We start from the raw sequence: 22,406 nt of genomic DNA on the forward strand, positions 1-22,406 counted from the left end.
GTAATATTGCATTTGTACTTGAAGTATATAGTAAAATATTTAGGGTTGACCACAGTAGACAGATTGAAAGGATTATACAATTAACACATACTAAAAACAAGCATGCTGTATTTTTGCTCTGCTAAATGAATACCCACACAGTAAAAATCAACACTTGAATTCCAGGCAAGAAAATAGCCTCTAAAACCCATATATTATGCAGACATACGTTGAGTCCCATAGCATTTAGGGAAAGTACATCAAATGTGCAGTCAATGCATATTTTCTCTCCGTTTTATTATCAAAATGACATTGGACACAAACACACAAACACAATATAGTTATGATTCCTCTTTAAAACATGCTGATATTTACAACATTGTATAAGATGCACGCTGTATTAACACATTTGCTCAATGCATAATGTTTACAGAAGGAAGAGAGAGAGGGGGGGGGGGGGAGAGGCAAAACTACAATGGACTAATTAGCATCCTAACTTTCACCCTCCTTTCAGTTTGATCAGCTTATATACAGTGGCCTCTTGGACATCAAAATCATAGGATGTCTGAACGAACAACGCCCTTGGGAAAAACAGGTTTGAATAAACAGCAGACAATACAAAATGTTTCAGTAGTTTGGCATCAAACAGTAAGGGTTACATACTAAGCAGGTTGCTGATGAGTGTGTGGTGCAAAAGCCAAAGGCCAATTGACATGAAGATTTGCACAAGGCATAAATCATGCTTACTTTACTCTCGTTTGTTTCATGCAAAAGCTGCATTTGTGTGTACCGGTTGCTTGACGAGTACCTTTTCATCATTACAAATTGAGCATCCAAAAAATGGAATGAATACCCACGCCGCTAGAGTCATCCTCCGCTGAGAGAAATGGACGCCGGGCCTTCATGCAAACACACATTTCAACTGAGAAAACATCCCCTCCAGTATGTTTGTATCAGTCATTTCAGAGATGCACGGTGATTTACAATTCACAGGCAGCGGCTGTAACAAGCAGATGGTCCCATTTTATAACATATGCCCCTTTCATCTTGATAGCACTAATGCCAAAAATGAATTCACAACAGTGTTCAGGGTGTAATGTTGTTTTAGTAGAATATGATTCATCGTTTTTTTCTTTATTTTCTTGAACATAAATCCTCAACAATTTGTATCTTGGACTTAAATAAATAAAGGGTCAAATGTGTTTTCAACGACAGAGATAAATGATTTCTTCATTTTTACCTTGGCCATGGATAAGTAAACACATTTACAAGTGGTCAAAAAAGGTCTGCAACACATTGGCAGTTTCCTTGGACTGTGTCATTATGACTTTTGCCAGGTATACAGTTTATACACACACATTAAGTTGAGAGCCTAGTGTACTTCACCAAATTGTTTCATCAAAAAAAAGGCACCCACGAACTCCTCCCAGACTGTGTATCACTCTGAAAGCCATAACTGCATAGAAATTATGTTTGATTAATAATTATTAACTACAAAGTCAATTTTTTTGCCACAATATGGCTCTCTCATATGTATGGGAATACATATAATAATAATAATAATAATAATAATAATAATAATAATAATAATAATAATAATAATAATAATAATAATAATAAAATTGGAATAACAAAAAAAACATTGCATTGTGAAGTTCTGTTAAAAATACCTTCTGGAATGAATTGCTGCCATTGTATTAACTTTATACCATCTCACCTAAACCCTTTACATAAGAAGATTTCAAACGGTTCAGTATGAGACATTTACTTATTCTACTGCAAGATATGGCACACTTATGGTTTGAGAACAAGATATATGCTATTAGGAATCGGTTTGGCATGGATTATGCAGAGCAGTGAATGCATAAGTAAAGCATGCATAATGTTCTAGCAACTAAATGAAGAAGCTATAACCATCCCTTTCATTGAGCCATTCTCTAAGCGTTCATTATCAGCATCTAAGCATCTGGTGCTAAAAAGCATGCTGAAATGAAACACAGATCCATTTATCAATCAATCAATCGTTCAATCTCCCTCTTCTCACAATACACTAAATATGTGAAATGCTATGATGTTGAAAAAGTGTTGTTTATGTTCTTCAATTTAACTATGAATAAGCTGATATTCTAGATGTTTCTTTTTTTGTTCAGTGTTTCAAGTAGACATGACAGAATAATGTGCAAGTCATGAGTTTCATGCAGTGTAGGAGGGTTGGGGAGGGAGGGTTTCTGAGTTGGTTAGTTGGTAATCAAATCGGCCAAATTAAGTTACTTTTTTGCATTTAAACCTGCCAGCGCCGCATCTATATCCTCCTCCTGTTGTAGTGGATGCCACTGGGCAATGGGACGCCTGGGGTTAGAGAGCATGTCAGACCAATGCTTCAGACCAGGGCCCGTCGCCTTGCTTCCCACAAATATCTTCCCAATGGCGTCATTCTTGCCAATCTTGTCATAATCAAACACTGTCACCACCACCAAGATTTTCTGAGGAAAGAGAGAAAAAAAAGAGGAAAGAGAAGAAAAAAAATGTTTATAGTAGATTGTGCACTCACATAATCAAGGAACCATTCATATGCAAGCCTCATACAGTAGGTATTAAACCACTAGGTCTTAAAATAGGGCTTAAGATTTTCTTTCAAAATTGAGTTGCTGTAAATGTGGTTGTAGGCCTACAGTAAAAAAAATAACACCACTTCAACAAACTGTATGAAAAAATATAAATCCTTTGCTCGTCAAATATGTAAAGCGTTCTATACCTGCATCATGTCCATTGGGATCTCAAAGCTGAAGGACTCGTTGTAGTACGGATTCAGAGTGTTCTTCTTCACCGTCGTCTTCTTCTTCTTCAGTTTCTTGCCGCCCTGCAGCAACGCGATCTTCACGTAGGGATCTGCAAAGAAAGACCAACAGATATTTAATCACTCATTTCATGTTTCATTGCATTGCTTCGGTAGAGCAAAATTGTGAGGTGATATGAGTTGCTTGCTGATTAGAAAAATAACTCAGAGAGCTCATTAATGTAACACACAGTAATGCAATGTCTGCAAATAAATCAGAGGCCCTGCATCACTGAGATGTTTAATTAATGGCAGATTGGCATGCCTGCTCGATTGGAAATGATCTATTGTTATGTCCAGTGGTTTGCCCTACCAGACAGTCCACCCACAAGCTTGTTTTTAACAGCAGACACACTAGACATTTTTGTTCCCCAAATAGTACCAAAATAGGGTTATTTGAATGGTGACCCTTTTTGGGGCTTTGTAGACTATTTTCTTGAAGGTGCTATGTAGAACCGCCTATTAAAGGTTCTATAAAGAATCAGTTCTATCATGAGACGGTTTCGAATAGCATAATAAACATTTCACCTCTGTAACAGTTATCTACAGGTAATTAGTATATGATATGCATGATGATGATCTGTTTTAAACATTGTTATGCTACCGTGTTGTAGTATGGGGTTGATCATGCTGAGTTACTCTCACCTGGGAGTTGTATCAACCTGACTCAACCATGTCAAATGATGAAGTTAGTCCAAAAATATAAACTCGAATATACTTGCAGACCCTTCTCACTGACGGTATCGGACTAGCCACCTCAACAGAACCCATGAACATAAACACACAGACACAATACAGGTAGAATAAAACAACAAAATAATAGGTACCACACAGTAAGTGAAATAATGCAACATAAAGAACAGGAATTCATAATTACCCAGAACCATCTAGCGAAGGACAGCTTCAACATTGTAAAGGTCAATTTGGAAGGGAAGGGTTCGACACAGAGAAAGGTTCTTTGAGAAGACATGGTTCTACAGAGAACCATCACTCACTGCAAAGAACCTCTCAAGAACCCTTTAAGAATCTCAAGAGTAAACTGTACGTCCAGTGGAAGTCTTAACGTACCAGACAGTCCACCCACGTCCATCTTCTTGAGGTTCTTTGCCTCCAGGATACAGACAGTGAGTTTGCCAGCGGTGGGCACGTAACGGAGAGAGATACAGATGTCTCCCAGCTTCTCAGGCTGCATGGAGATTAAGGACAGAGAGAGGGCAAGCACAGAGAGAACAACGACACAGAGAGGGAAAGACAGACAAAAAGATATGAAACAATTGTCCGAGTTTGGCTGTTGTTACTTCTGATGGGGCAACACTCCCGTCCAACGATTACCTTAGTTCAATCAATTAAAAGATAAATCAACTCATAAATTATAAATAGCGTAAATAGATTGTTTCTTTTCAGCTCATACCTCCTCTTTGTCTGCACTCTCCAAATCCTTCCATTCTTCGATGGGCTGTCCCAGGTCAATGGTGTTCATCGGGATCTTCACCTCTCCAATGATGTCATGCTTGGAGAATCGGTCGTAGTCAAAGACTGACATCACCAGGGTTTTCCCACCGAGCTCATCATACGGTAACTGATGAAGGAACACATCAACGACAACAACACCACAACACAACAACAACACAGCTTAATTATTAAATCTGAATGTAAAACCACATGTCCCTCTTTGTAAATGTCCACACTCTATGTCTCACTATGTCCACACTCACAGTATGTGCTGTCAATAAAACATGATTATTATGATTACATTTTTAAGTAAACATAAACATATATTATTTGGTGCCATGGGCTGCTGGCAAGACATTGATTGCCGATACATTAGTAATACAGAACAGCCAACATACACAGAGTTGTACAACACAGAATAGGACAGGCAGAAAATGGGTTAGGCTGGATTATAATGTGTAGCTTTGTTTTTACTTGGAAAACATCTAAGGAGAGATCATTTATTCAGCTCTAAAGCATTAAAGCATAATTATAGTATACCATATGGGATCTGTCGATTCTATCCAGCCCTTGCAGACCAGGAGTATAACACATTATAGCATGTTTAGACATTCCCTTTCCTGAGGTAAATTGGCTCAATGACAAATATAAATAAAAATACATTCTAAATAGGTTTTTGGGGTCAAGTCTTATTTGAGTTGCGAATTGCTCTTTCATTCCAATTAAATTATTCAATTTGAATTCAATTACAATTGGCCACACCACACAGCATTTGAATTGAAATCGAAGTAAAGGAAGTAGAGCTTTATTCAATGAAACTCATGTGGCATATTTATTCTACACATAGCCATAGAAATGCTTATTTTGACATCATGTCTGGTTACCAATACCATATAGCATAAGGTTTCAAATCTCCTAAAGCAATTTAAAATAAACAGTGGTCTGGAAATATTCTAAGATCATGTCGTGGGTTGTCTATAATGATTCATAATTCCCTTAATGTCTTTAAATATTCAGAAAAAAAGATATGCATTTCCCAGAATGCTAATGCATCAAACACTGCAGTATAGAAGAGAGCAATCTAACATCTGGGTCATTCCACCAATTTGGCGCCTTTTGAGAAGTGTAATTTGGTCCCCAAAAACGTTTTATTTGATTTAACATTCTGTCATAAAGAGCATAAAGAGCACAGATTCAACTTAATACAAAAATGCTACAGTAAGAGAATAGTAAGTGACAAATAAAGTAACAGGGTTGACTGTGACAGGGTTGACTGTAACAGTGTTGACGATTTCATCTTAAATAGGCCATAAATCCCCTTGTGACGGGGAATGAGAGCTTGTTGTGTGCAACGGGGAGGGGCAATTTGATGCAAGCTTATATTTGTATTGATTTATTGTTAAAACATTTCTAGCCTGTCTATCTATGGGTAACAGGTTTGACGTGTTATGCTCGACCCGCTCATTTTTCCACCTGCTTTTACACTATGATTTTACTATTAGACGTTCAGTGTTTCTGTAGAAAAAAAAAACTACTACCATGTTAAAACGAGAATTCAGTTCTCGTAACAGGGTTGACCGTAAAGCGCAACTGAAGGCAATGAACAACTTCTCTGATAGAAAACGGCCTGTGTGTCATCAATATAAGTCAGAAACATTTATTTGAGTGTCCAAATTGACTACAAAGTGTAAATAGGATCGTTTTGTTCATAAAGTCAGCCTCATCCAAAACAGTGTTTAATGAGCAACAGACTAAAACACATGCGGAATCATTCGCTCTTTGAAGCTGGAATCCGTAGCGGTGAAACGGCCTCGTCCGTTTGCGATATTACAACAACAAAGACGTTACTTCAAATATCATTGCCCATGCGGAGTATCTACTAGGATTTTTTTCTACCACGATGCTGGATGATCATTTCCGCAAAACAAAAGAATAACAGTTGCGCCTGGGACGGTCAGTGGCACTTTTTCACCTATCGTGGCTCTAAAATGAGAGACAGACATAAATGAATCACATGAAATACTGCCAGTGAAATCCTGAGAATGAGACGTTCATGTTTCACGTCTCAGTTCAATTGGTTTGAACTGCTTTGAATTAAATTATACACTCGGTGTACAAAACATTACGAACTCCTTCCTAATATTGAGTTGCACCCCATTTTGCCCTTAAAACAGCCTCAATTCCTCTGGGCATGGACTACAAGGTGTCGAAAGCATTCCACAGGGATGCTTGCCCATGTTGACGCCAATGCTTCCCACAGTTGTATCAATTTGGCTGGCTGGCCTTTGGGTGTTTGACTATTCTTAATACACAATGGAAACTGATGAGCGTGAAAAACCCAGCAGCATTGCAGTTCTTGACACACTGAAGCCTTGCACCTACTACCATACCCTGTTCAAAGACACTTCAATATTTTGCCTTGCCCATTCACCCTCTGAATGGCACACATACACAATCTGTCTCCATTGGCTCAAGGCTTAAAAATCCTTCTTTAACCTGTCTGCTCATCTTCATCGACACTGATTGAAGTGGCGTTAACAGGTGAAATGAATAAGGGATCATAGCTTTAACCTGGATTGACCTGGTCAGTCTGTCATGTCTATCACTAATGGCACCAGAGGAGATGGCTGCCGTTTTACAGGCTATTGTGCGTGTTTTTTCGCATTATTTGTAACTTATTTTGTACATAATGTTACTGCCACTGTCTCTTACGACCGAAAAGAGCTTCTGGATATCAGGACAGTGATTACTCACCTTGTAGTGAACAAATATTTTTTTAACAAGTCGGATGCAAAGGATTTACTTCAGACACCGGACAAGGCCCAAATCCCCGTCATTCGCAGGAGAAAGAGACGGAGATATCGGGGACGTAAATTGGGGTGCCTTGTAAGGATCCGACAGCGAATGGGTAATCCACCTCTACCATCAGTCCTATTAGCCAATGTGCAATCATTGGATAATAAAATGGATGAGCTCCGATCAAGACTGACATACCAACGAGACCGTAGTATATTATATTTCAACGAGTTGTGGCTATAAGATGACATGGATAACACGACATGGCTGGGTTTTCCATACATCGGTGTGATAGAACAGCTGCCTCCGTTAAGACAAGAGGTGGCGGTCTGTGTCGATATGTAAATAACAACTGGTGCACGAAATCTAATATTAAGGAAGTCTCAAGGTTTTGCTCGTCTGAGGTAGAATATCTCAAGATAAGCTTCATCTATTTTTTTCGTAGCTGTCTATTTACCACCACAAACCGATGCTGGCACTAAGACCGCACTCAAACAGCTGTATAAGGCCATAAGCAAACAAGAAAATTCTCATCCAGATGCGGCGCTCCGAGTGGCTGGGGACTTTAACGCAGGGAAACTTAAATCCGTGCAACCAGAGGAAAAAAATAACTCTAGAACACCTTTACTCCACACACAGAGACGTGAACAAAGCTCTCCCTCGCCCTCCATTTGGCAAATCTAACTATAACTCTATCCTCCTGATTCCTGCTTACAAGTAAAAACAAAAGCAGGAAGTACCAGTGACTCGCTCAATACAGAAGTGGTCAGATGACGCAGATGCTAAGCTACAGGACTGTTTTGATAGCACATGATATGTTCTGGGATTCTTCCGATGGCATTCAGGAGTATACCACATCAGCCACTGGCTTCATCAATAAGTGCATTGACGACGTCGTCCCCACAATGACCGTACGTACATACCCAACCAGAAGCCATAGATTACAGGCAACATCCGCAATGAGCTAAAGGGTAGAGCTGCCGCCTTCAAGGAGCAAGATCCAAACACAGAAGCTTATAAGAAATCCTGATATGCCCTCCGACGAACCATCAAACAGGCAAAGGGTCAATACAGAACTAAGATTGAATCATACTACACCGGCTCCGACGCTCGTCGGATGTGGCAGGGCTTGCAAACTATTACGGACTATAAAGGTATTCACCATAGTGCCCTCAATGCTCATCACTAAGCCAAGGACCCTGGGACCAAACACCTCCCTCTGCAACTGGATCCTGCAGGTGGTAAGGGTAGGTAACAACACATCTGCCATGCTGATCCTCAACATGGGGGCACCTCAGGGTTTCATGCTCAATCTCCTCCTGTACTCCCTTTTCACCCATGACTGCATGGCCAAGCACGACTCCAACACCATCATTAAGTTTGCCGACAACACAACAGTAGGCCTGATCACCGACAACCATGAGACAGCCTATAGGGAGGAGGTCAGAGACCTGGCAGTGTGGTGCCAGGATAACAACCTCTCCCTCAACGTCATCACGACAAAGGAGATGTACATGGACTACAGGAAAAGGAGGGACGAGCATGCTCCCATCTCTGGAGACTGAAAAGATTTGGCATGGGTCCTCAGACCCTCAAAAATCTCTACAGCTGCACCATCGAAAGCATGGTTGCATTACCGCCTGGTATGGCAACTGCTTGGCCTCTGACCGCAACCCACTACAGAAGGTAGTGCATACAGCCCAGTACATCACTGCCATCCAGGACCTCTGTACCAGGCGGTGTCAATGGAAGGCCCTAAAAACTCCAGCCAGCCAAGTCATAGACTATTCTCACTCACTCTTCTCGCTAACTCACGAAAAGCAGTACCGGAGTACCAAGTCCATGTCCAAAAGGCTTCTTTAACAGCTTCCACCCCCAAGCCATAAGACTCCTGAACAGCTAATCAAATGGCTACCCAGACTATTTGCATTGACACTCCCCCCATTTTTACGCTACTGCTACTCTCTGTTTATTATCTACACATAGTCACTTAACCTCTATCTACATGTACATATTACCTCAATTATCTATACTAACCTGTGCCCCCGCACATTGACTCTGTACCGGTACCCCCTGTATATAGCCTTGTTACTGTTATTTTATTGTTGCTATTTAATAATTTTTTATTTTCTTATTTTTTATTTATTACTTCAATTAATTTGAGTAAATACTTCACACTTAATTTTCTTAACTGCATTGTTGGTTAAGGGCTTGTAAGCATTTCACTGTAAGGTCTGTTGTATTCGGTGCATGTGGCAAATACAATTTGATTTGATTTCTAGTGTTTTGTACACTCAGTGTACTTCCTGTAAATCAAATGTAACTCAAATTCTCCTTCCTGTGGGGTGTGGTCAATACAAATTAAATTTATATTAATTGTTTGAATTGAATTATATTCCCGAAATTCCAAATAAACCCCAACCCTGATTCTATAGGCATGCATAGGACGTCATATATTGTAAATTCTCTTAACTCTTCATGGTCTCTAGTCAACCTAGGTCCAATATTACCAATTTGTATCTTTTGTATCTAGGTCTCTACATGACGGTTATGCTAAGAGAATAGACAGTGGTGGTAAGATTGCAAACAGTGCTTTCGCACTGACCCTGAGAGTCATGTGGAGTCTCCGTGGACCTCATTAAGTAGTACAGAAAGCTGAAGTTTGTACACAGGCTCGAGGGTACATAGCAGGCAGGCAGACATGGCAGACCAGCACTGCTCTACAATATCATGTGAACACAGCAAGACTTCACAATGAAAAATAAATGTAGGCTTCAACCACAGTCTTCATTTTGGAAAATGGATACCATGTATGTTTACAACACTAAAACTGTTACATTACATTTAGTTTGAGACTCCGCTGTCCTAGCCTGACAATATCTTATCAGCATTACAGTTTGGCAGGATGAATGATGCCTTTTCCATTCCAACTATCTACTGTACAGTTCTGGTACAGAAACTGTGCTATGGACTTACCTTGAAAACAAATGATTCATTGAAGACAGGGTTCAGGTTTTTCTTTTGAACCTTGGTGTCAAACTTCTTCTTCTTGTCTGGGAGGACGTAGACCTTAACGTACGGGTCAGAGGTGCCTCCGCTGTCCATGGATATAAGATCTGCAGCTTGGAGTATTCCCACTGTGAGCTTTGAGGGGAGGGGCACAGTGATCAGGTGTCAGGGACAGCACTGAGACAAACCAACAGTATCAGGTGGCAATCTCAACATGTATTCATGTATTTATGTATGCCGATGTGCTGAGACAAGCCAACAATGTCAAGTCAGGTGAAAAACCTAAATGCGTTCATCTATTAATTTGTGCCAATGCACGCTTCCTGTCACTGCTGCAGAGAAATGCTGCAGTCTTGTTACATAAGCTTGTGGTCTGCAAGCTGACAATCTAAAACTCCAACAATAATCACCACAGCTCTCTAAGATGACCAAGACTAGATACAAGCTACCCACACAAGAGCTGGCAAATGTATTTGCTGCAATGTCATAAGAAAGTCACAGAATATAATGTTACAGTAGTTTTGCATGTTTGAAAAAAGGGGTGCCGGTGATAAGTGTCATTGATTATGTTTCAGTTGATTGATTCAGTTAGAAAGAAAGGACTTGCTTTAATGTACATTCTCATCTCAAGCCCTGATCCTGTGTCAGTGACTCATAAGGAACTTCCTTGTTTCAGAATGACTCAGCATTTTCTTTCCTCTTGGACGTATGTCACAGTGCCAACGTCCTGCATAGCAGACATACTCACTGTCATACTGACTCGAGCCATTAATTCCCAAAAATGCTGAATATACTAGATACCCTCTCATTCCCAGAACCCTGATCCCGATTCACTACTCTCTTGAATATTTAGTTTAATCAACCATAATTCCAACAATTGCCAGCTGTCACTCCTCAAAAGTGTCGCTGTGCAATTCTGCTGATGTTTTTACATAGCAGCAGTTTTTTTGCTAAGCTTATATAAGAATCAGCCCTGAATTAATTGGCAACTCTATAGACACTTTAGTTCTCAGAATGGACACTGTATCAAAGTCACTCTCCAAGATCAACAGAGAAAATACAAGTGTGACTTGTTCTAAGCTGAGTCATCTAGTGTGACTTGCTTTAACTCATTCACCACCAAGACTACCAGTCTATTATATGGATAGCCATAAATCTGTAATTTAGACTAACTACGCCTTCAACCTCTAGAATTGATGGAGTCTTACTGATAGACTGACAATGCTACAAATATTGTAATGTGATAAAACAGTCTAATGCAGGTTTTTCTGAGCAGTGCCAGCGACGATTAAAAGGGGAAGATGTCGGCCACTGACTGACCTTATTGTCTTGGAAATCATAGTCAAGTGAGTACTGCAGTTTGCCGAGCTTCTCCTCCTCTTTCTCCTCTTCCTCTTTCTCTTCCTCCGTCAGCCCTGTCTCACCTTCGTCATCGTCGTCGTCCTGTTTCTGCAGTGGTGGAACACAGGACACAGGGATCAAGAGATGAGGGGCCAGGGTTAAGTTGTAGCAGCCAGAAGGAGGGCGCCCCCAGCCCACCCACCACAGACAGCATGCCACAGACAGACAAGTGGACCTCCAGGAGGCATTGCATTGCTTTGCGCTGCATAGCACCAGAGTTTGTTGCATTGACTTGCATTGCGTAGCACCGGGACCTGCTTGTTTTTTTGCTCCCGCTTACCTGCTCCTCACCTGGTGGCAAAGTGGAATATACCATCCTGTCTCTAATACTATTGGGGACTCAGGAGTGATATTTGCTAGCTTGAATTCAAAATGTCCTTTGGTGACACAATTGGTTTAACCTGTATTTTACTTCTCAAGAAGACGCTTACCCTGACCTTGACGTCTTTCCCAAAATATCCCAAGGAAATAGCTAACAGAGAATCCCAAAAGCAGAGCCTGCATAATCTTAATTGCTTCATTGTTATTCCATTTATGTGTCACCAAGGAATGTTCCTCTCAAGTCAGGTCACCATTATTCCAGCCAAATGGTAGCTACAGGATTAGGTAAGGGCATAGCCGGCTATGTGGATAATGTAGAAACAGTATTTCAGTTAGATTTCAGTTATGGTAACCCTGTTTCTGACATGTTCAAGTTTGCATGACTGTTTCATCTGCAAAACTGTGTTTTTTTTATTTTTTGTTCTCACTCTTCATTGAGTGACAAAGTAATTGGGGTGCAGATGAAACATACTAAGATTGATTGGTCATTCATTTATTACTGTCGTCCTCATGTCCACAAACAGCCTACCATGCCCTTTGTCACATGCATACAGTATATTATTAGTGTTAATCGTAGGTTGCGTTTAAACTATGTTCAAAACTTTCCATAGTGTGGTTGAGTTTGTCATCATAAGCGATGCGTTATTTCAGTCCTTTCAGTTCTCTCTCTCCAGGTCTATTTAGCAGACCATAGCTTTCTCAGTTACATTCTCAAGACACCATTACAAAACATGTTAGAAAAGCAAAGAAGCTACGACTTTCATTCCATGAACCCCCCCCCCCCCCCCTCATCATCATCATCACCATCATCATCTGCCCATGGGCCAGAGAGCATCACCGCGATCCTTCCACCTACCGTAAATCAGGGGTCCATCACAGTCAAGTAACACGGTGCACACATAAGACACCGAGCGAGAAGGAGGAGAGCAGAGAGAGGAAGAGGTTTGAAGTTACGACACACCAGAAAACAAACACTGTAGGCAGTCAACAACACAGACGACACTAGGATGATGGAAATAAATGACACACTGATTGTCTGTTTGTAAAGAAAAAGTTCTACTTCCAGGACCATCTTTCACCATGTGGAGACAATTAATTGATTGTTTTAATTAACTGTTGCATTAGGGCCATCTCAACGATATCAGACACATTCAGCCTGGAATCCTCCCCCCTGTTTATTCTGCTCTGTCTGAGATGTGGCTCCTCGGGTCCATAGGCACCATATCCATTATCCTTAAGCATTGAGGCCAGCTTACCCTACAGAAGTAGGGTCTTAATTTGATTCTGTAGCAGTCATCCGCTTATTGGAATGCCACCTATGGCACGGCTCCATTACTTTCTCTACCCATTACCCACTGATTACCTAGTCCCTTCCCCATAACAAAGTGTGTAATTTTTCAATATATGTCACAATGAAGTGGGGAAGAGTGGGGTAAGTTGAGCCAAAGGGTTAGTTGAGCCACCCCTTGTTTCTAGGAAACCACACACAAAATGAATCACATGACCACATTTTTAGGAAGAGATCATAATTCCATGGAGTCTGTGAAGGAAGAAACCACATGGAAAAGATTGTTATCAATTTAGGTTAAAAAAAAAGTCAAATTACTTTGTTGTTTTCTTGATTCTTGTATCTAAACCAAAGTAGATGTTATTAAGATTGGTTTGTACATCGGTTGGGGTCTCTATAAGCTACAATATGAGGTCCTAATTCTAGCATGAAATTGCATCCTTGTAGCTGTGTGGGCAATAGTCAAAATGTTTGCCTTGTGGTAAGTTTAGCCAATGGCCATGGGGTAGGCCTAAGTTGAGCCAATGACCACCATACCCCATACAAATTATGATTGCATTTTGCCAGTTGTATGCATTATATGCATAGTATTTTTGCAATGTGTCATGCATATGAACTCAAGATAGTGAATTTTTGTGGTTACAGTCAGAGCCGACATCATCATGTCCCATGTATGCAAATGTAAAACAAGCAGAGGTATTAGCCCCCTTAAAGGTTATTGAGAAACCCATTCGAGCAGTAGCAAGAGAACACACATTTGTGTGTTCGAAGAGGTACATCGAAGAGGTACATTAACACAAAAGAGAACTAACATGTACAGTACCTGTGCAAAAGAGAGGCAATGATATAGTATCAGAGTCTGAGCTTGCTAAACATATCAAGAATCTCACGGATCAGTTTCATTGGGGTTAGAATCCTCAAATGCAGAGAACTTGCCTATGAATTGGCACATTGAAAAACATCCATGTCCTCGACAACTGGTCAAGAAATGGAAGGATAAGTGACATTGAACAGAGAGATTATATGTACATTTAGAATTTACAATATACCACATCCACATTCCATTAATTAAACTTTGACATACCAGCACCATCACCCATTGACACGGAAAACACCATCACCCCACTCACCCTAAGGCGGCTCAACTTACCAAGAGACCACATTTTTTTCAGGACAAGGAATGCTTTCAAAACTGTTATGTTTACATGAATTCTGATTATTTCCAGGGATACACAACATCCTGAAATATATCTATATATTTGATAGAAATAATACTACATTTCCCTAGTAATGCTGAGTGTAAAACATGGCTCAACATACCCCACTCTCCCCTACAGCACACATTTTAAAATGATGGCAACGACAATATCAAGAGAACAGGTAGGATAGGGGATTATCGACATGTCTCCCGAAAAATGTTGTAAAGTGCTGTTGATGAAAGGTCAAAGGTTTTTACTGATACACCAAGGAATGCTTAATGACCATTTGTTGTTGGTCCAATCGACATAGATATTGACAGAAACGTTCCTGAGTCCCTCCAACAAAAGAAACAGTTACATAGTAAATAAAACAGAAAACTTTACTGGTATGTAGTGTGTAGTTTAGTAGGCTAATAACTCTTTGGAGATACACTACCTGATCAAGAGTATGTGGACACTTGCTCGTCGAACATCTCATTAATATGGAGTTGGTCCCTCCTTTGCTGCTACAACATTCTCCACTCTTCTGGGAAGGCTTTCCACTAGATGTTGGAACATTGCTGCGGGGACTTGCTTCCATTCAGACACAAGAGCATTAGTGAGGTTGGGCACTGATGTTGGGCAATTAGGCCTGACTCGCAGCCGGCGTTCCAATTCATCCCAAAGGTGTTCGAAGGGGTTGAGGTCAGGGCTCTGTGCGGGCCAGACAGTCAAGTTCTTCCACACCGATCAAGACAAAATATTTCTGTATGGACCTCGCTTTGTACATGGGGGCATTATCATTCTGAAACAGGAAAGGGCCTTCCCCAAACGGTTGCCACAAAGTTGAAAGCACAGAATCGTCTAGAACGTCATTGTATGCTATAGCGTTAAGATTTCCCTACACTGGAACTAAGGAGTCCGAACCTAGCCCGTACCATGAACAACAGCCCCAGAACACTATTCCTCATCCACCAAACTTTACAGCCAGCACTATGCATTGGGGCAGGTAGTGTTCTCCTGGCATCCGCCAAACCCAGATTCTTCCGTCGGACTGCCAGATGGTGAAGCATGCTTCATCACTCCAGAGAACGCGTTTCCACTGCTCCAGAGTCCGAAGGCGGCGAGCTTTACACCACTCCAACCGACACTTGGCATTGCGCATGGTGATCTTAGGCTTGTGTGCGGCTGCTATGGAAACACATTTTATGAAGATCCCGACAAACAGTTATTGTGCTGACATTGCTTCCAGAGGCAGTTTGGAACTTGGCAGTGAGTGTTGCAACCGAGGACAGAGGCGCTACGCGCTTCAGCACTCGGCGACTTGTTCTGTGAGCTTGTGAGCCACTTCGCAGCTGAGAAGTTGTTTCTTCTAGACGTTCCCACTTCACAATAACAGCAGTCACAGTTGACCGGGTCAGCTCTAGCAGGGCAGAAATTTGACGAACTGAGTTGTTGTAAAGATGGCATCCTATGTTTGTCTATGGAGATTGCATGGTTGAGGGCTCGATTTTATACACCTGTCAGCAACGGGTGTGGCTGCAATAGCCGAATCCACAAATTTTAAGTGGTGTCCACATACTTTTTTTGTACATATAGCGTTTGTCTGTCAGCTATACCAAAGTCATTTCTGGTCATGTTTGTCTACTCTCATCATCCAAAAATAAGTCACTTGTTGCTTTTTACTAGACTTTTGTATTCAGATGAAATAAGAACCCTGAGTGTGATATAAGTTATGTCTTTGGGAGTTGCCTGTTCTTAGTGAACTCAGCTGAGTTTATAAGCGGAGCCTGAAGCACCATACCTCATCCCCTTTCATGTTCTTCATGTTGAAGCCATCCTTTCCCTTCTTGCCCTTCTTGTTCTTCTTCTTCTTGCAGCAGCACTTCTTTATAATGCAAAAGCAGCAGGTGAGGATGAGGAGGGCGGCCACCACAGCAATGGCTATGATAGCCCAGGAAGGGACTGCAACACAAACACACAGTATGGGTTAGATTAAGCTCCTTTGAGCTCCTTTTCACCTTGGGCTTTTCTGTTCCAGCATTATACCATGCATAGTACATGAATATGAGTCAGAGGTGGGGGAAAAAACAGGGAGGACTTACGTGGGATCTTATCAATCTCGTTCAAGAATTTGCTCTTGATCTCTTCGAACATGTCATTCTTGGACTCTGTACCGTTGCCTGGGGGTTCAGCCACTGTGGTGGCGATTGCTACGGCTGGGGCCGCGGTCATGGTGGCACCGGTGCCCGTGGGCTCTGGACCCACCATGGCCTCAGGCTTATTCTTGAACAAGTTCCACTTCATCGTCAATGACTAGGCCACGCACACAGTCCCTGGGGCAAGGCACAGACACACAGAGAGGGACAGTCAGTTGTCATCACCAGCAGCCCAGGCAATGAAGTGCGTAACCTTTAATATAACACACACACACACACACACACACACACACATGCATAAAAGTAACAAAATGGATGATATCCCAGGTGACTCATTGTGACCAAATTCAATGCCTTATCGCTGTGTCAGACATTAGAACAGCACATAAAATGACAAGGCTGAAGAGGTCCATAGGGAAAAGGACTTAGTTCACATCTCAGACTCTGAGGATAAAAATAATTGTGTATAATATGCCAGCCAGTAGGCCTGCATCCTTAATGTGCTATGAACTCCTGAATAAAATTAACTCAGGGACGAAAAAGCTAATCTCATTTTTTTTTTGAAATGAGACACAGTATCTTAAAGATCCAATGCAGCCATTTTATCTCAATATCAAATCATTTCTGGGTAACAGTTAAGTATCTGACTGTGATTGGCCACAAATAAACAAAAATAGTTTTTTTTTTTGCAAATAGAAATTTCTCAAGCAATACTTTTTCTGGGACTGTCTGTGAGCGGTTTGAGGGGGAGGGGAAAACTGAAGAAGAAAAATAGCTTTTATTGGCAGAGAGGTTTGGAACTCTCTTTCTTATTGGTCTATTAACTAATTGACTGCATGGTGATGTTACCAGGTAGGCCAAAACTCCATCCCACCCAAACAGGCTGACATTTCAGATAGTATTTTCAAACAGCTTTTACACTAAAATGGCATTATAAGATTTTTTTGAATTTCACAGTATTATTCCAACCTCAGAAATATATAAAAAACAGGAAATCATGTTTTTCATGGCAATAGGCCTTTAATAACCTCTCTTTCGTATCGTCTGAGATCCCCAAATATTGGAAAGCTGCCGCGGTCCTCCCACAATTCAAAGGGGGAGACACTCTAGACTCAAACTGTTATAGACCTATATCCATCCTGCCCTGCCTTTCTAAAATCTTCAAAAGTCAAATTAACAAACAGATCACTGACAATTTCAAATCCCACCTTACCTTCTCCACTATGCAATCTGGTTTCAGAGCTGTTCATTGGTACACCTCAGCCACGCTCAGGGTCCTAAACGATATCATAACCGCCATTGATAAAATACAGTACTGTGCAGCCGTCTTCATCGACCTGGCCAAGGCTTTCGACTCTGTCAATCACTGCATTCTTATCGGCAGACTTAATAGCCTTGGTTTCTCAAATGACTGCCTCGCCTGGTTCACCAACTACTTCTCAGATAGAGTTCAGTGTGTCAAATCAGATGGCCTGTTGTCTGGGCCTCTGGCAATCTCTATGGGAATGCCACAGCGTTCAATTCTTGGGCCGACTCTTTTCTCTGTATATACAGTGAGAGACAGAATAACAACAACAAAAATCCAGAAAAATGCATGTAAAAAATGTTATAAATTGATTTGCATTTTAATGAGGGAAATAAGTATTTGACCCCTCTGCAAAACATGACTTGGTGGCAAAACAGAGGTCAGATGTTTCTTGTAGTTGGCCACCAGGTTTGCACACATCTCAGGAGGGATTCCTTTCCCTTTAAGAGTGTGCTCCTAATCTCAGCTCGTTACCTGTGTAAAAGACACATGGGAGCCAGAAATCTTTCTGATTGAGAGGGGGTGAAATACTTATTTCCCTCATTAAAATGCAAGTCAATTTATAACATTTTTGACATGCGTTTTTCTGGATTTTTTTGTTGTTATTCTGTCTCTCACTGTTCAAATAAACCTACCATTAAAAGTATAGACTGATAATTTCTTTGTCATTGGGCAAACGTACAAAATCAGCAGGGGATCAAATACTCTTTCCCTCACTGTATCTTTGATGTCGCTCCTGCTGCTGGTGATTCTCTGATCCACCTCTACGCAGACGACACCATTCTGTATACATCTAGCCCTTCTTTGGACACTGTGTTAACAAACATCCAAACAAGCTTCAATGCCATACAACACTCCTTCCGTGGCCTCCAACTGCTTTTAAATGCTAGTAAAACTCCATGCATGCTCTTCAACCAAATACTGCCCACACCCGCCCGACTAGCATCACTACTCTGGACAGTTCTGACTTAGAATATGTGGACAACTACAAATACCTAGGTTTCTGGTTAGACTGTAAACTCTCCTTCCAGACTCACATAAACATCTCCAATCCAAAATTAAGTCTAGAATCAGCTTCCTATTTCGCAACAAAGCCTCCTTCACTCATGCTGCCAAACATACCCTCGTAAAACTGACTATCCTACCTTCACTGGTCATCCCCAAAGCCAACACTTACTTTGGCCGCCTTTCCTTCCAATTCTCTGCTGCCAATGACTGGAACGAATTGCAAAAATCACTGAAGCTGGAGACTGGAGATATCTCCCACTCTAACTTTAAGCATCAGCTGTCAGAGCAGCTTACAGATCACTGTACCTGTACACAGTCCATCTGTAAATAGCACACCCAAATCCCTCATCCCCATAGTTATTTGTATTTTATTTTTTTCTCTTTTGCACCCCAGTATCTCTACTTGCCCATCTTCATCTGCACATCTATCACTCCAGTGTTGATGCCAAGTTGTAATTATTTCGCCTCCATGGACTATTTATTGCCTTACCTCCATAATCTTACTACATTTGCACACACGGTACATAGATTTTTCTATTGTGTTATTGTTTATCCCATGTGTAACTCTGTGTTGTTGTTTTTGTTGCACTGTTTTGCTTTATTTTGGCCAAGGTGGCAGTTGTAAATGAAAACTTAAACTGGCCTACCTGGCTAAATTAAGGTGAAATAAAAAATATATAAATAAATGGAAAATAGATTACATGAAGGTAAATGGAATCAAATTCTATCAAGAAGACGCACAGTCCCTTGTGAAAGTCAATATCAAACATTACAGCATTACATCACAGTCAGTTGGGGATTAAACCAAAATGAATGGTGAGAGTTAATACAAATTCTACTTGAAGTGGAAAATGTGCTAGATGAATATGTCTCCCTATCCAAAATTAGTTCCAAAGAGGGCTATCTTCCAGTTATAATGAATGATCTGTTACCTCTGAAGGAATGGTGAAGACTTAGGTGATTATAAGTGTCTTCTGAAACAATGATCTCCACAAAATTGAAATGAGGCACTTGTGACTGAAACCTCCTTCTTTCTAGCAAATCCTAATAGGATTAGCATGGATACTGTACTGAAACAATTTACACTGTGAGTAGGTGAGATGGAGAGGCTGATTGGGAATTATCACCTTTGAATGCGTATTAGACCAACGGTTATAGCCTCCGGTTATTGCCAAATGCTCTCCCAAAAGTTCTCAGTAGTTGCCATTATCGTGTAATGATTCATATTTACAAAATGTATAACAGTGAATGACTTCTCAAGTCTAATAAGGGACATTCTCATTACAAGTATCAAAAATGTGACGGATGAGATCACTGTGCAAATACAAAGATATACAGTGGTGTAAAGTAACTAAGTAAAGAAACTTTTAAGTATGACTTAAGTAGTTTTTTGGGGTATATGTATTTGAATTATTACAGTGCCTTGCGAAAGTATTCGGCCCCCTTGAACTTTGCGACCTTTTGCCACATTTCAGGCTTCAAACATAAAGATATAAAACTGTATTTTTTTGTGAAGAATCAACAACAAGTGGGACACAATCATGAAGTGGAACGACATTTATTGGATATTTCAAACTTTTTTAACAAATCAAAAACTGAAAAATTGGGCGTGCAAAATTATTCAGCCCCCTTAAGTTAATACTTTGTAGCGCCACCTTTTGCTGCGATTACAGCTGTAAGTCGCTTGGGGTATGTCTCTATCAGTTTTGCACATCGAGAGACTGACATTTTTTCCCATTCCAGCTCGAGCTCAGTGAGGTTGGATGGAGAGCATTTGTGAACAGCAGTTTTCAGTTCTTTCCACAGATTCTCGATTGGATTCAGGTCTGGACTTTGACTTGGCCATTCTAACACCTGGATATGTTTATTTTTGAACCATTCCATTGTAGATTTTGCTTTATGTTTTGGATCATTGTCTTGTTGGAAGACAAATCTCTGTCCCAGTCTCAGGTCTTTTGCAGACTCCATCAGGTTTTCTTCCAGAATGGTCCTGTATTTGGCTCCATCCATCTTCCCATCAATTTTAACCATCTTCCCTGTCCCTGCTGAAGAAAAGCAGGCCCAAACCATGATGCTGCCACCACCATGTTTGACAGTGGGGATGGTGTGTTCAGCTGTGTTGCTTTTACGCCAAACATAACGTTTTGCATTGTTGCCAAAAAGTTCAATTTTGGTTTCATCTGACCAGAGCACCTTCTTCCACATGTTTGGTGTGTCTCCCAGGTGGCTTGTGGCAAACTTTAAACAACACTTTTTATGGATATCTTTAAGAAATGGCTTTCTTCTTGCCACTCTTCCATAAAGACCAGATTTGTGCAATATACGACTGATTGTTGTCCTATGGACAGAGTCTCCCACCTCAGCTGTAGATCTTTGCAGTTCATCCAGAGTGATCATGGGCCTCTTGGCTGCATCTCTGATCAGTCTTCTCCTTGTATGAGCTGAAAGTTTAGAGGGACGGCCAGGTCTTGGTAGATTTGCAGTGGTCTGATACTCCTTCCATTTCAATATTATCGCTTGCACAGTGCTCCTTGGGATGTTTAAAGCTTGGGAAATCTTTTTGTATCCAAATCCGGCTTTAAACTTCTTCACAACAGTATCTCGGACCTGCCTGGTGTGTTCCTTGTTCTTCATGATGCTCTCTGCGCTTTTAACGGACCTCTGAGACTATCACAGTGCAGGTGCATTTATACGGAGACTTGATTACACACAGGTGGATTGTATTTATCATCATTAGTCATTTAGGTCAACATTGGATCATTCAGAGATCCTCACTGAACTTCTGGAGAGAGTTTGCTGCACTGAAAGTAAAGCGGCTGAATAATTTTGCACGCCCAATTTTTCAGTTTTTGATTTGTTAAAAAAGTTTGAAATATCCAATAAATGTCGTTCCACTTCATGATTGTGTCCCACTTGTTGTTGATTCTTCACAAAAAAATACAGTTTTATATCTTTATGTTTGAAGCCTGAAATGTGGCAAAAGGTCGCAAAGTTCAAGGGGGCCGAATACTTTCGCAAGGCACTGTATATACTATTTATAACTTTTACATTTACTCCATTACATTTCTAAAGAAAATATGTTCTTTTTACTCCCATTCATTATCCTTGACACCCCAAAAATACTGTCCAATTCACGAGAACTGTCATGCCCTGACCGTAGATTGCTTTGTATGTTTCTATTTTTGTTTGGTCAGGGTGTGATTTGGGTGGGCATTCTATGTTTGTATGTCTGCCTTTCGTTGTCTCTGATTGGGAATCATACTTAGGTCGCCTGTTTTGCCACCTTAGGTTGTGGGTAGTTCATTTCTGTTTAGTGTTATCCACCTTGCAGGACTGTTTCGGTTTTCCTTTTTGTTGTTGTTTTGTTTATTCAGTGGTCAGTGCAATTATTAAAGATGAACACGTACCCTGCTGCATTTTGCTCTGATGATTCCTCTTCCGATGAAAGCCGTTACAAGAACACATGGTCATCCCAGACTCGCTAAGCACAAATGTTTAATTTGTAAATGATGTCTGAATGTTGGAATATGCCCCTGGCTTTGTTAACATTTGTTTACAATTGTGCCATCTGGTTTGCATACTATAAGGAATTTGAAATGAATTGTAGCGTTTACTTTAACTTTTGATAATTAAGTATATTTAAAACCAAATACTTTTAGACTTTTAATCAAGT

At 40.7% G+C, this 22,406-nt stretch overlaps 1 protein-coding gene across 5 annotated transcripts in view; it reads right to left on the bottom strand.

Annotated features, from left to right (window-relative positions):
- Window positions 1-1,993: 1,993 nt before the first annotated feature.
- LOC139414215 (synaptotagmin-2-like) overlaps window positions 1,994-22,406 on the bottom strand; it is a 75,821-nt gene continuing 55,408 nt past the window's right edge. For 3 of the 5 annotated variants that reach the window (XM_071162105.1, XM_071162108.1, XM_071162106.1), the window contains 8 exons: window positions 16,366-16,596; window positions 16,065-16,225; window positions 11,393-11,521; window positions 10,040-10,207; window positions 4,227-4,394; window positions 3,884-4,001; window positions 2,735-2,868; window positions 1,994-2,462 (listed from right to left, as the gene is read on the bottom strand). In XM_071162105.1, the coding sequence (XP_071018206.1) occupies window positions 2,247-2,462; window positions 2,735-2,868; window positions 3,884-4,001; window positions 4,227-4,394; window positions 10,040-10,207; window positions 11,393-11,521; window positions 16,065-16,225; window positions 16,366-16,567 (1,296 nt within the window). In that variant the 5' untranslated portion in view covers window positions 16,568-16,596 and the 3' untranslated portion in view covers window positions 1,994-2,246. Of the gene's footprint in view, window positions 2,463-2,734; window positions 2,869-3,883; window positions 4,002-4,226; window positions 4,395-10,039; window positions 10,208-11,392; window positions 11,522-16,064; window positions 16,226-16,365; window positions 16,597-17,632; window positions 17,704-22,406 lie in introns of those variants that run through there. The other 2 variants (XM_071162109.1, XM_071162104.1) reach the window with 2 other exon arrangements.

Source organism: Oncorhynchus clarkii, chromosome 7, assembly GCF_045791955.1.
Source record: "Oncorhynchus clarkii lewisi isolate Uvic-CL-2024 chromosome 7, UVic_Ocla_1.0, whole genome shotgun sequence".
Classification (NCBI taxonomy): Eukaryota; Metazoa; Chordata; class Actinopteri; order Salmoniformes; family Salmonidae; genus Oncorhynchus; species Oncorhynchus clarkii.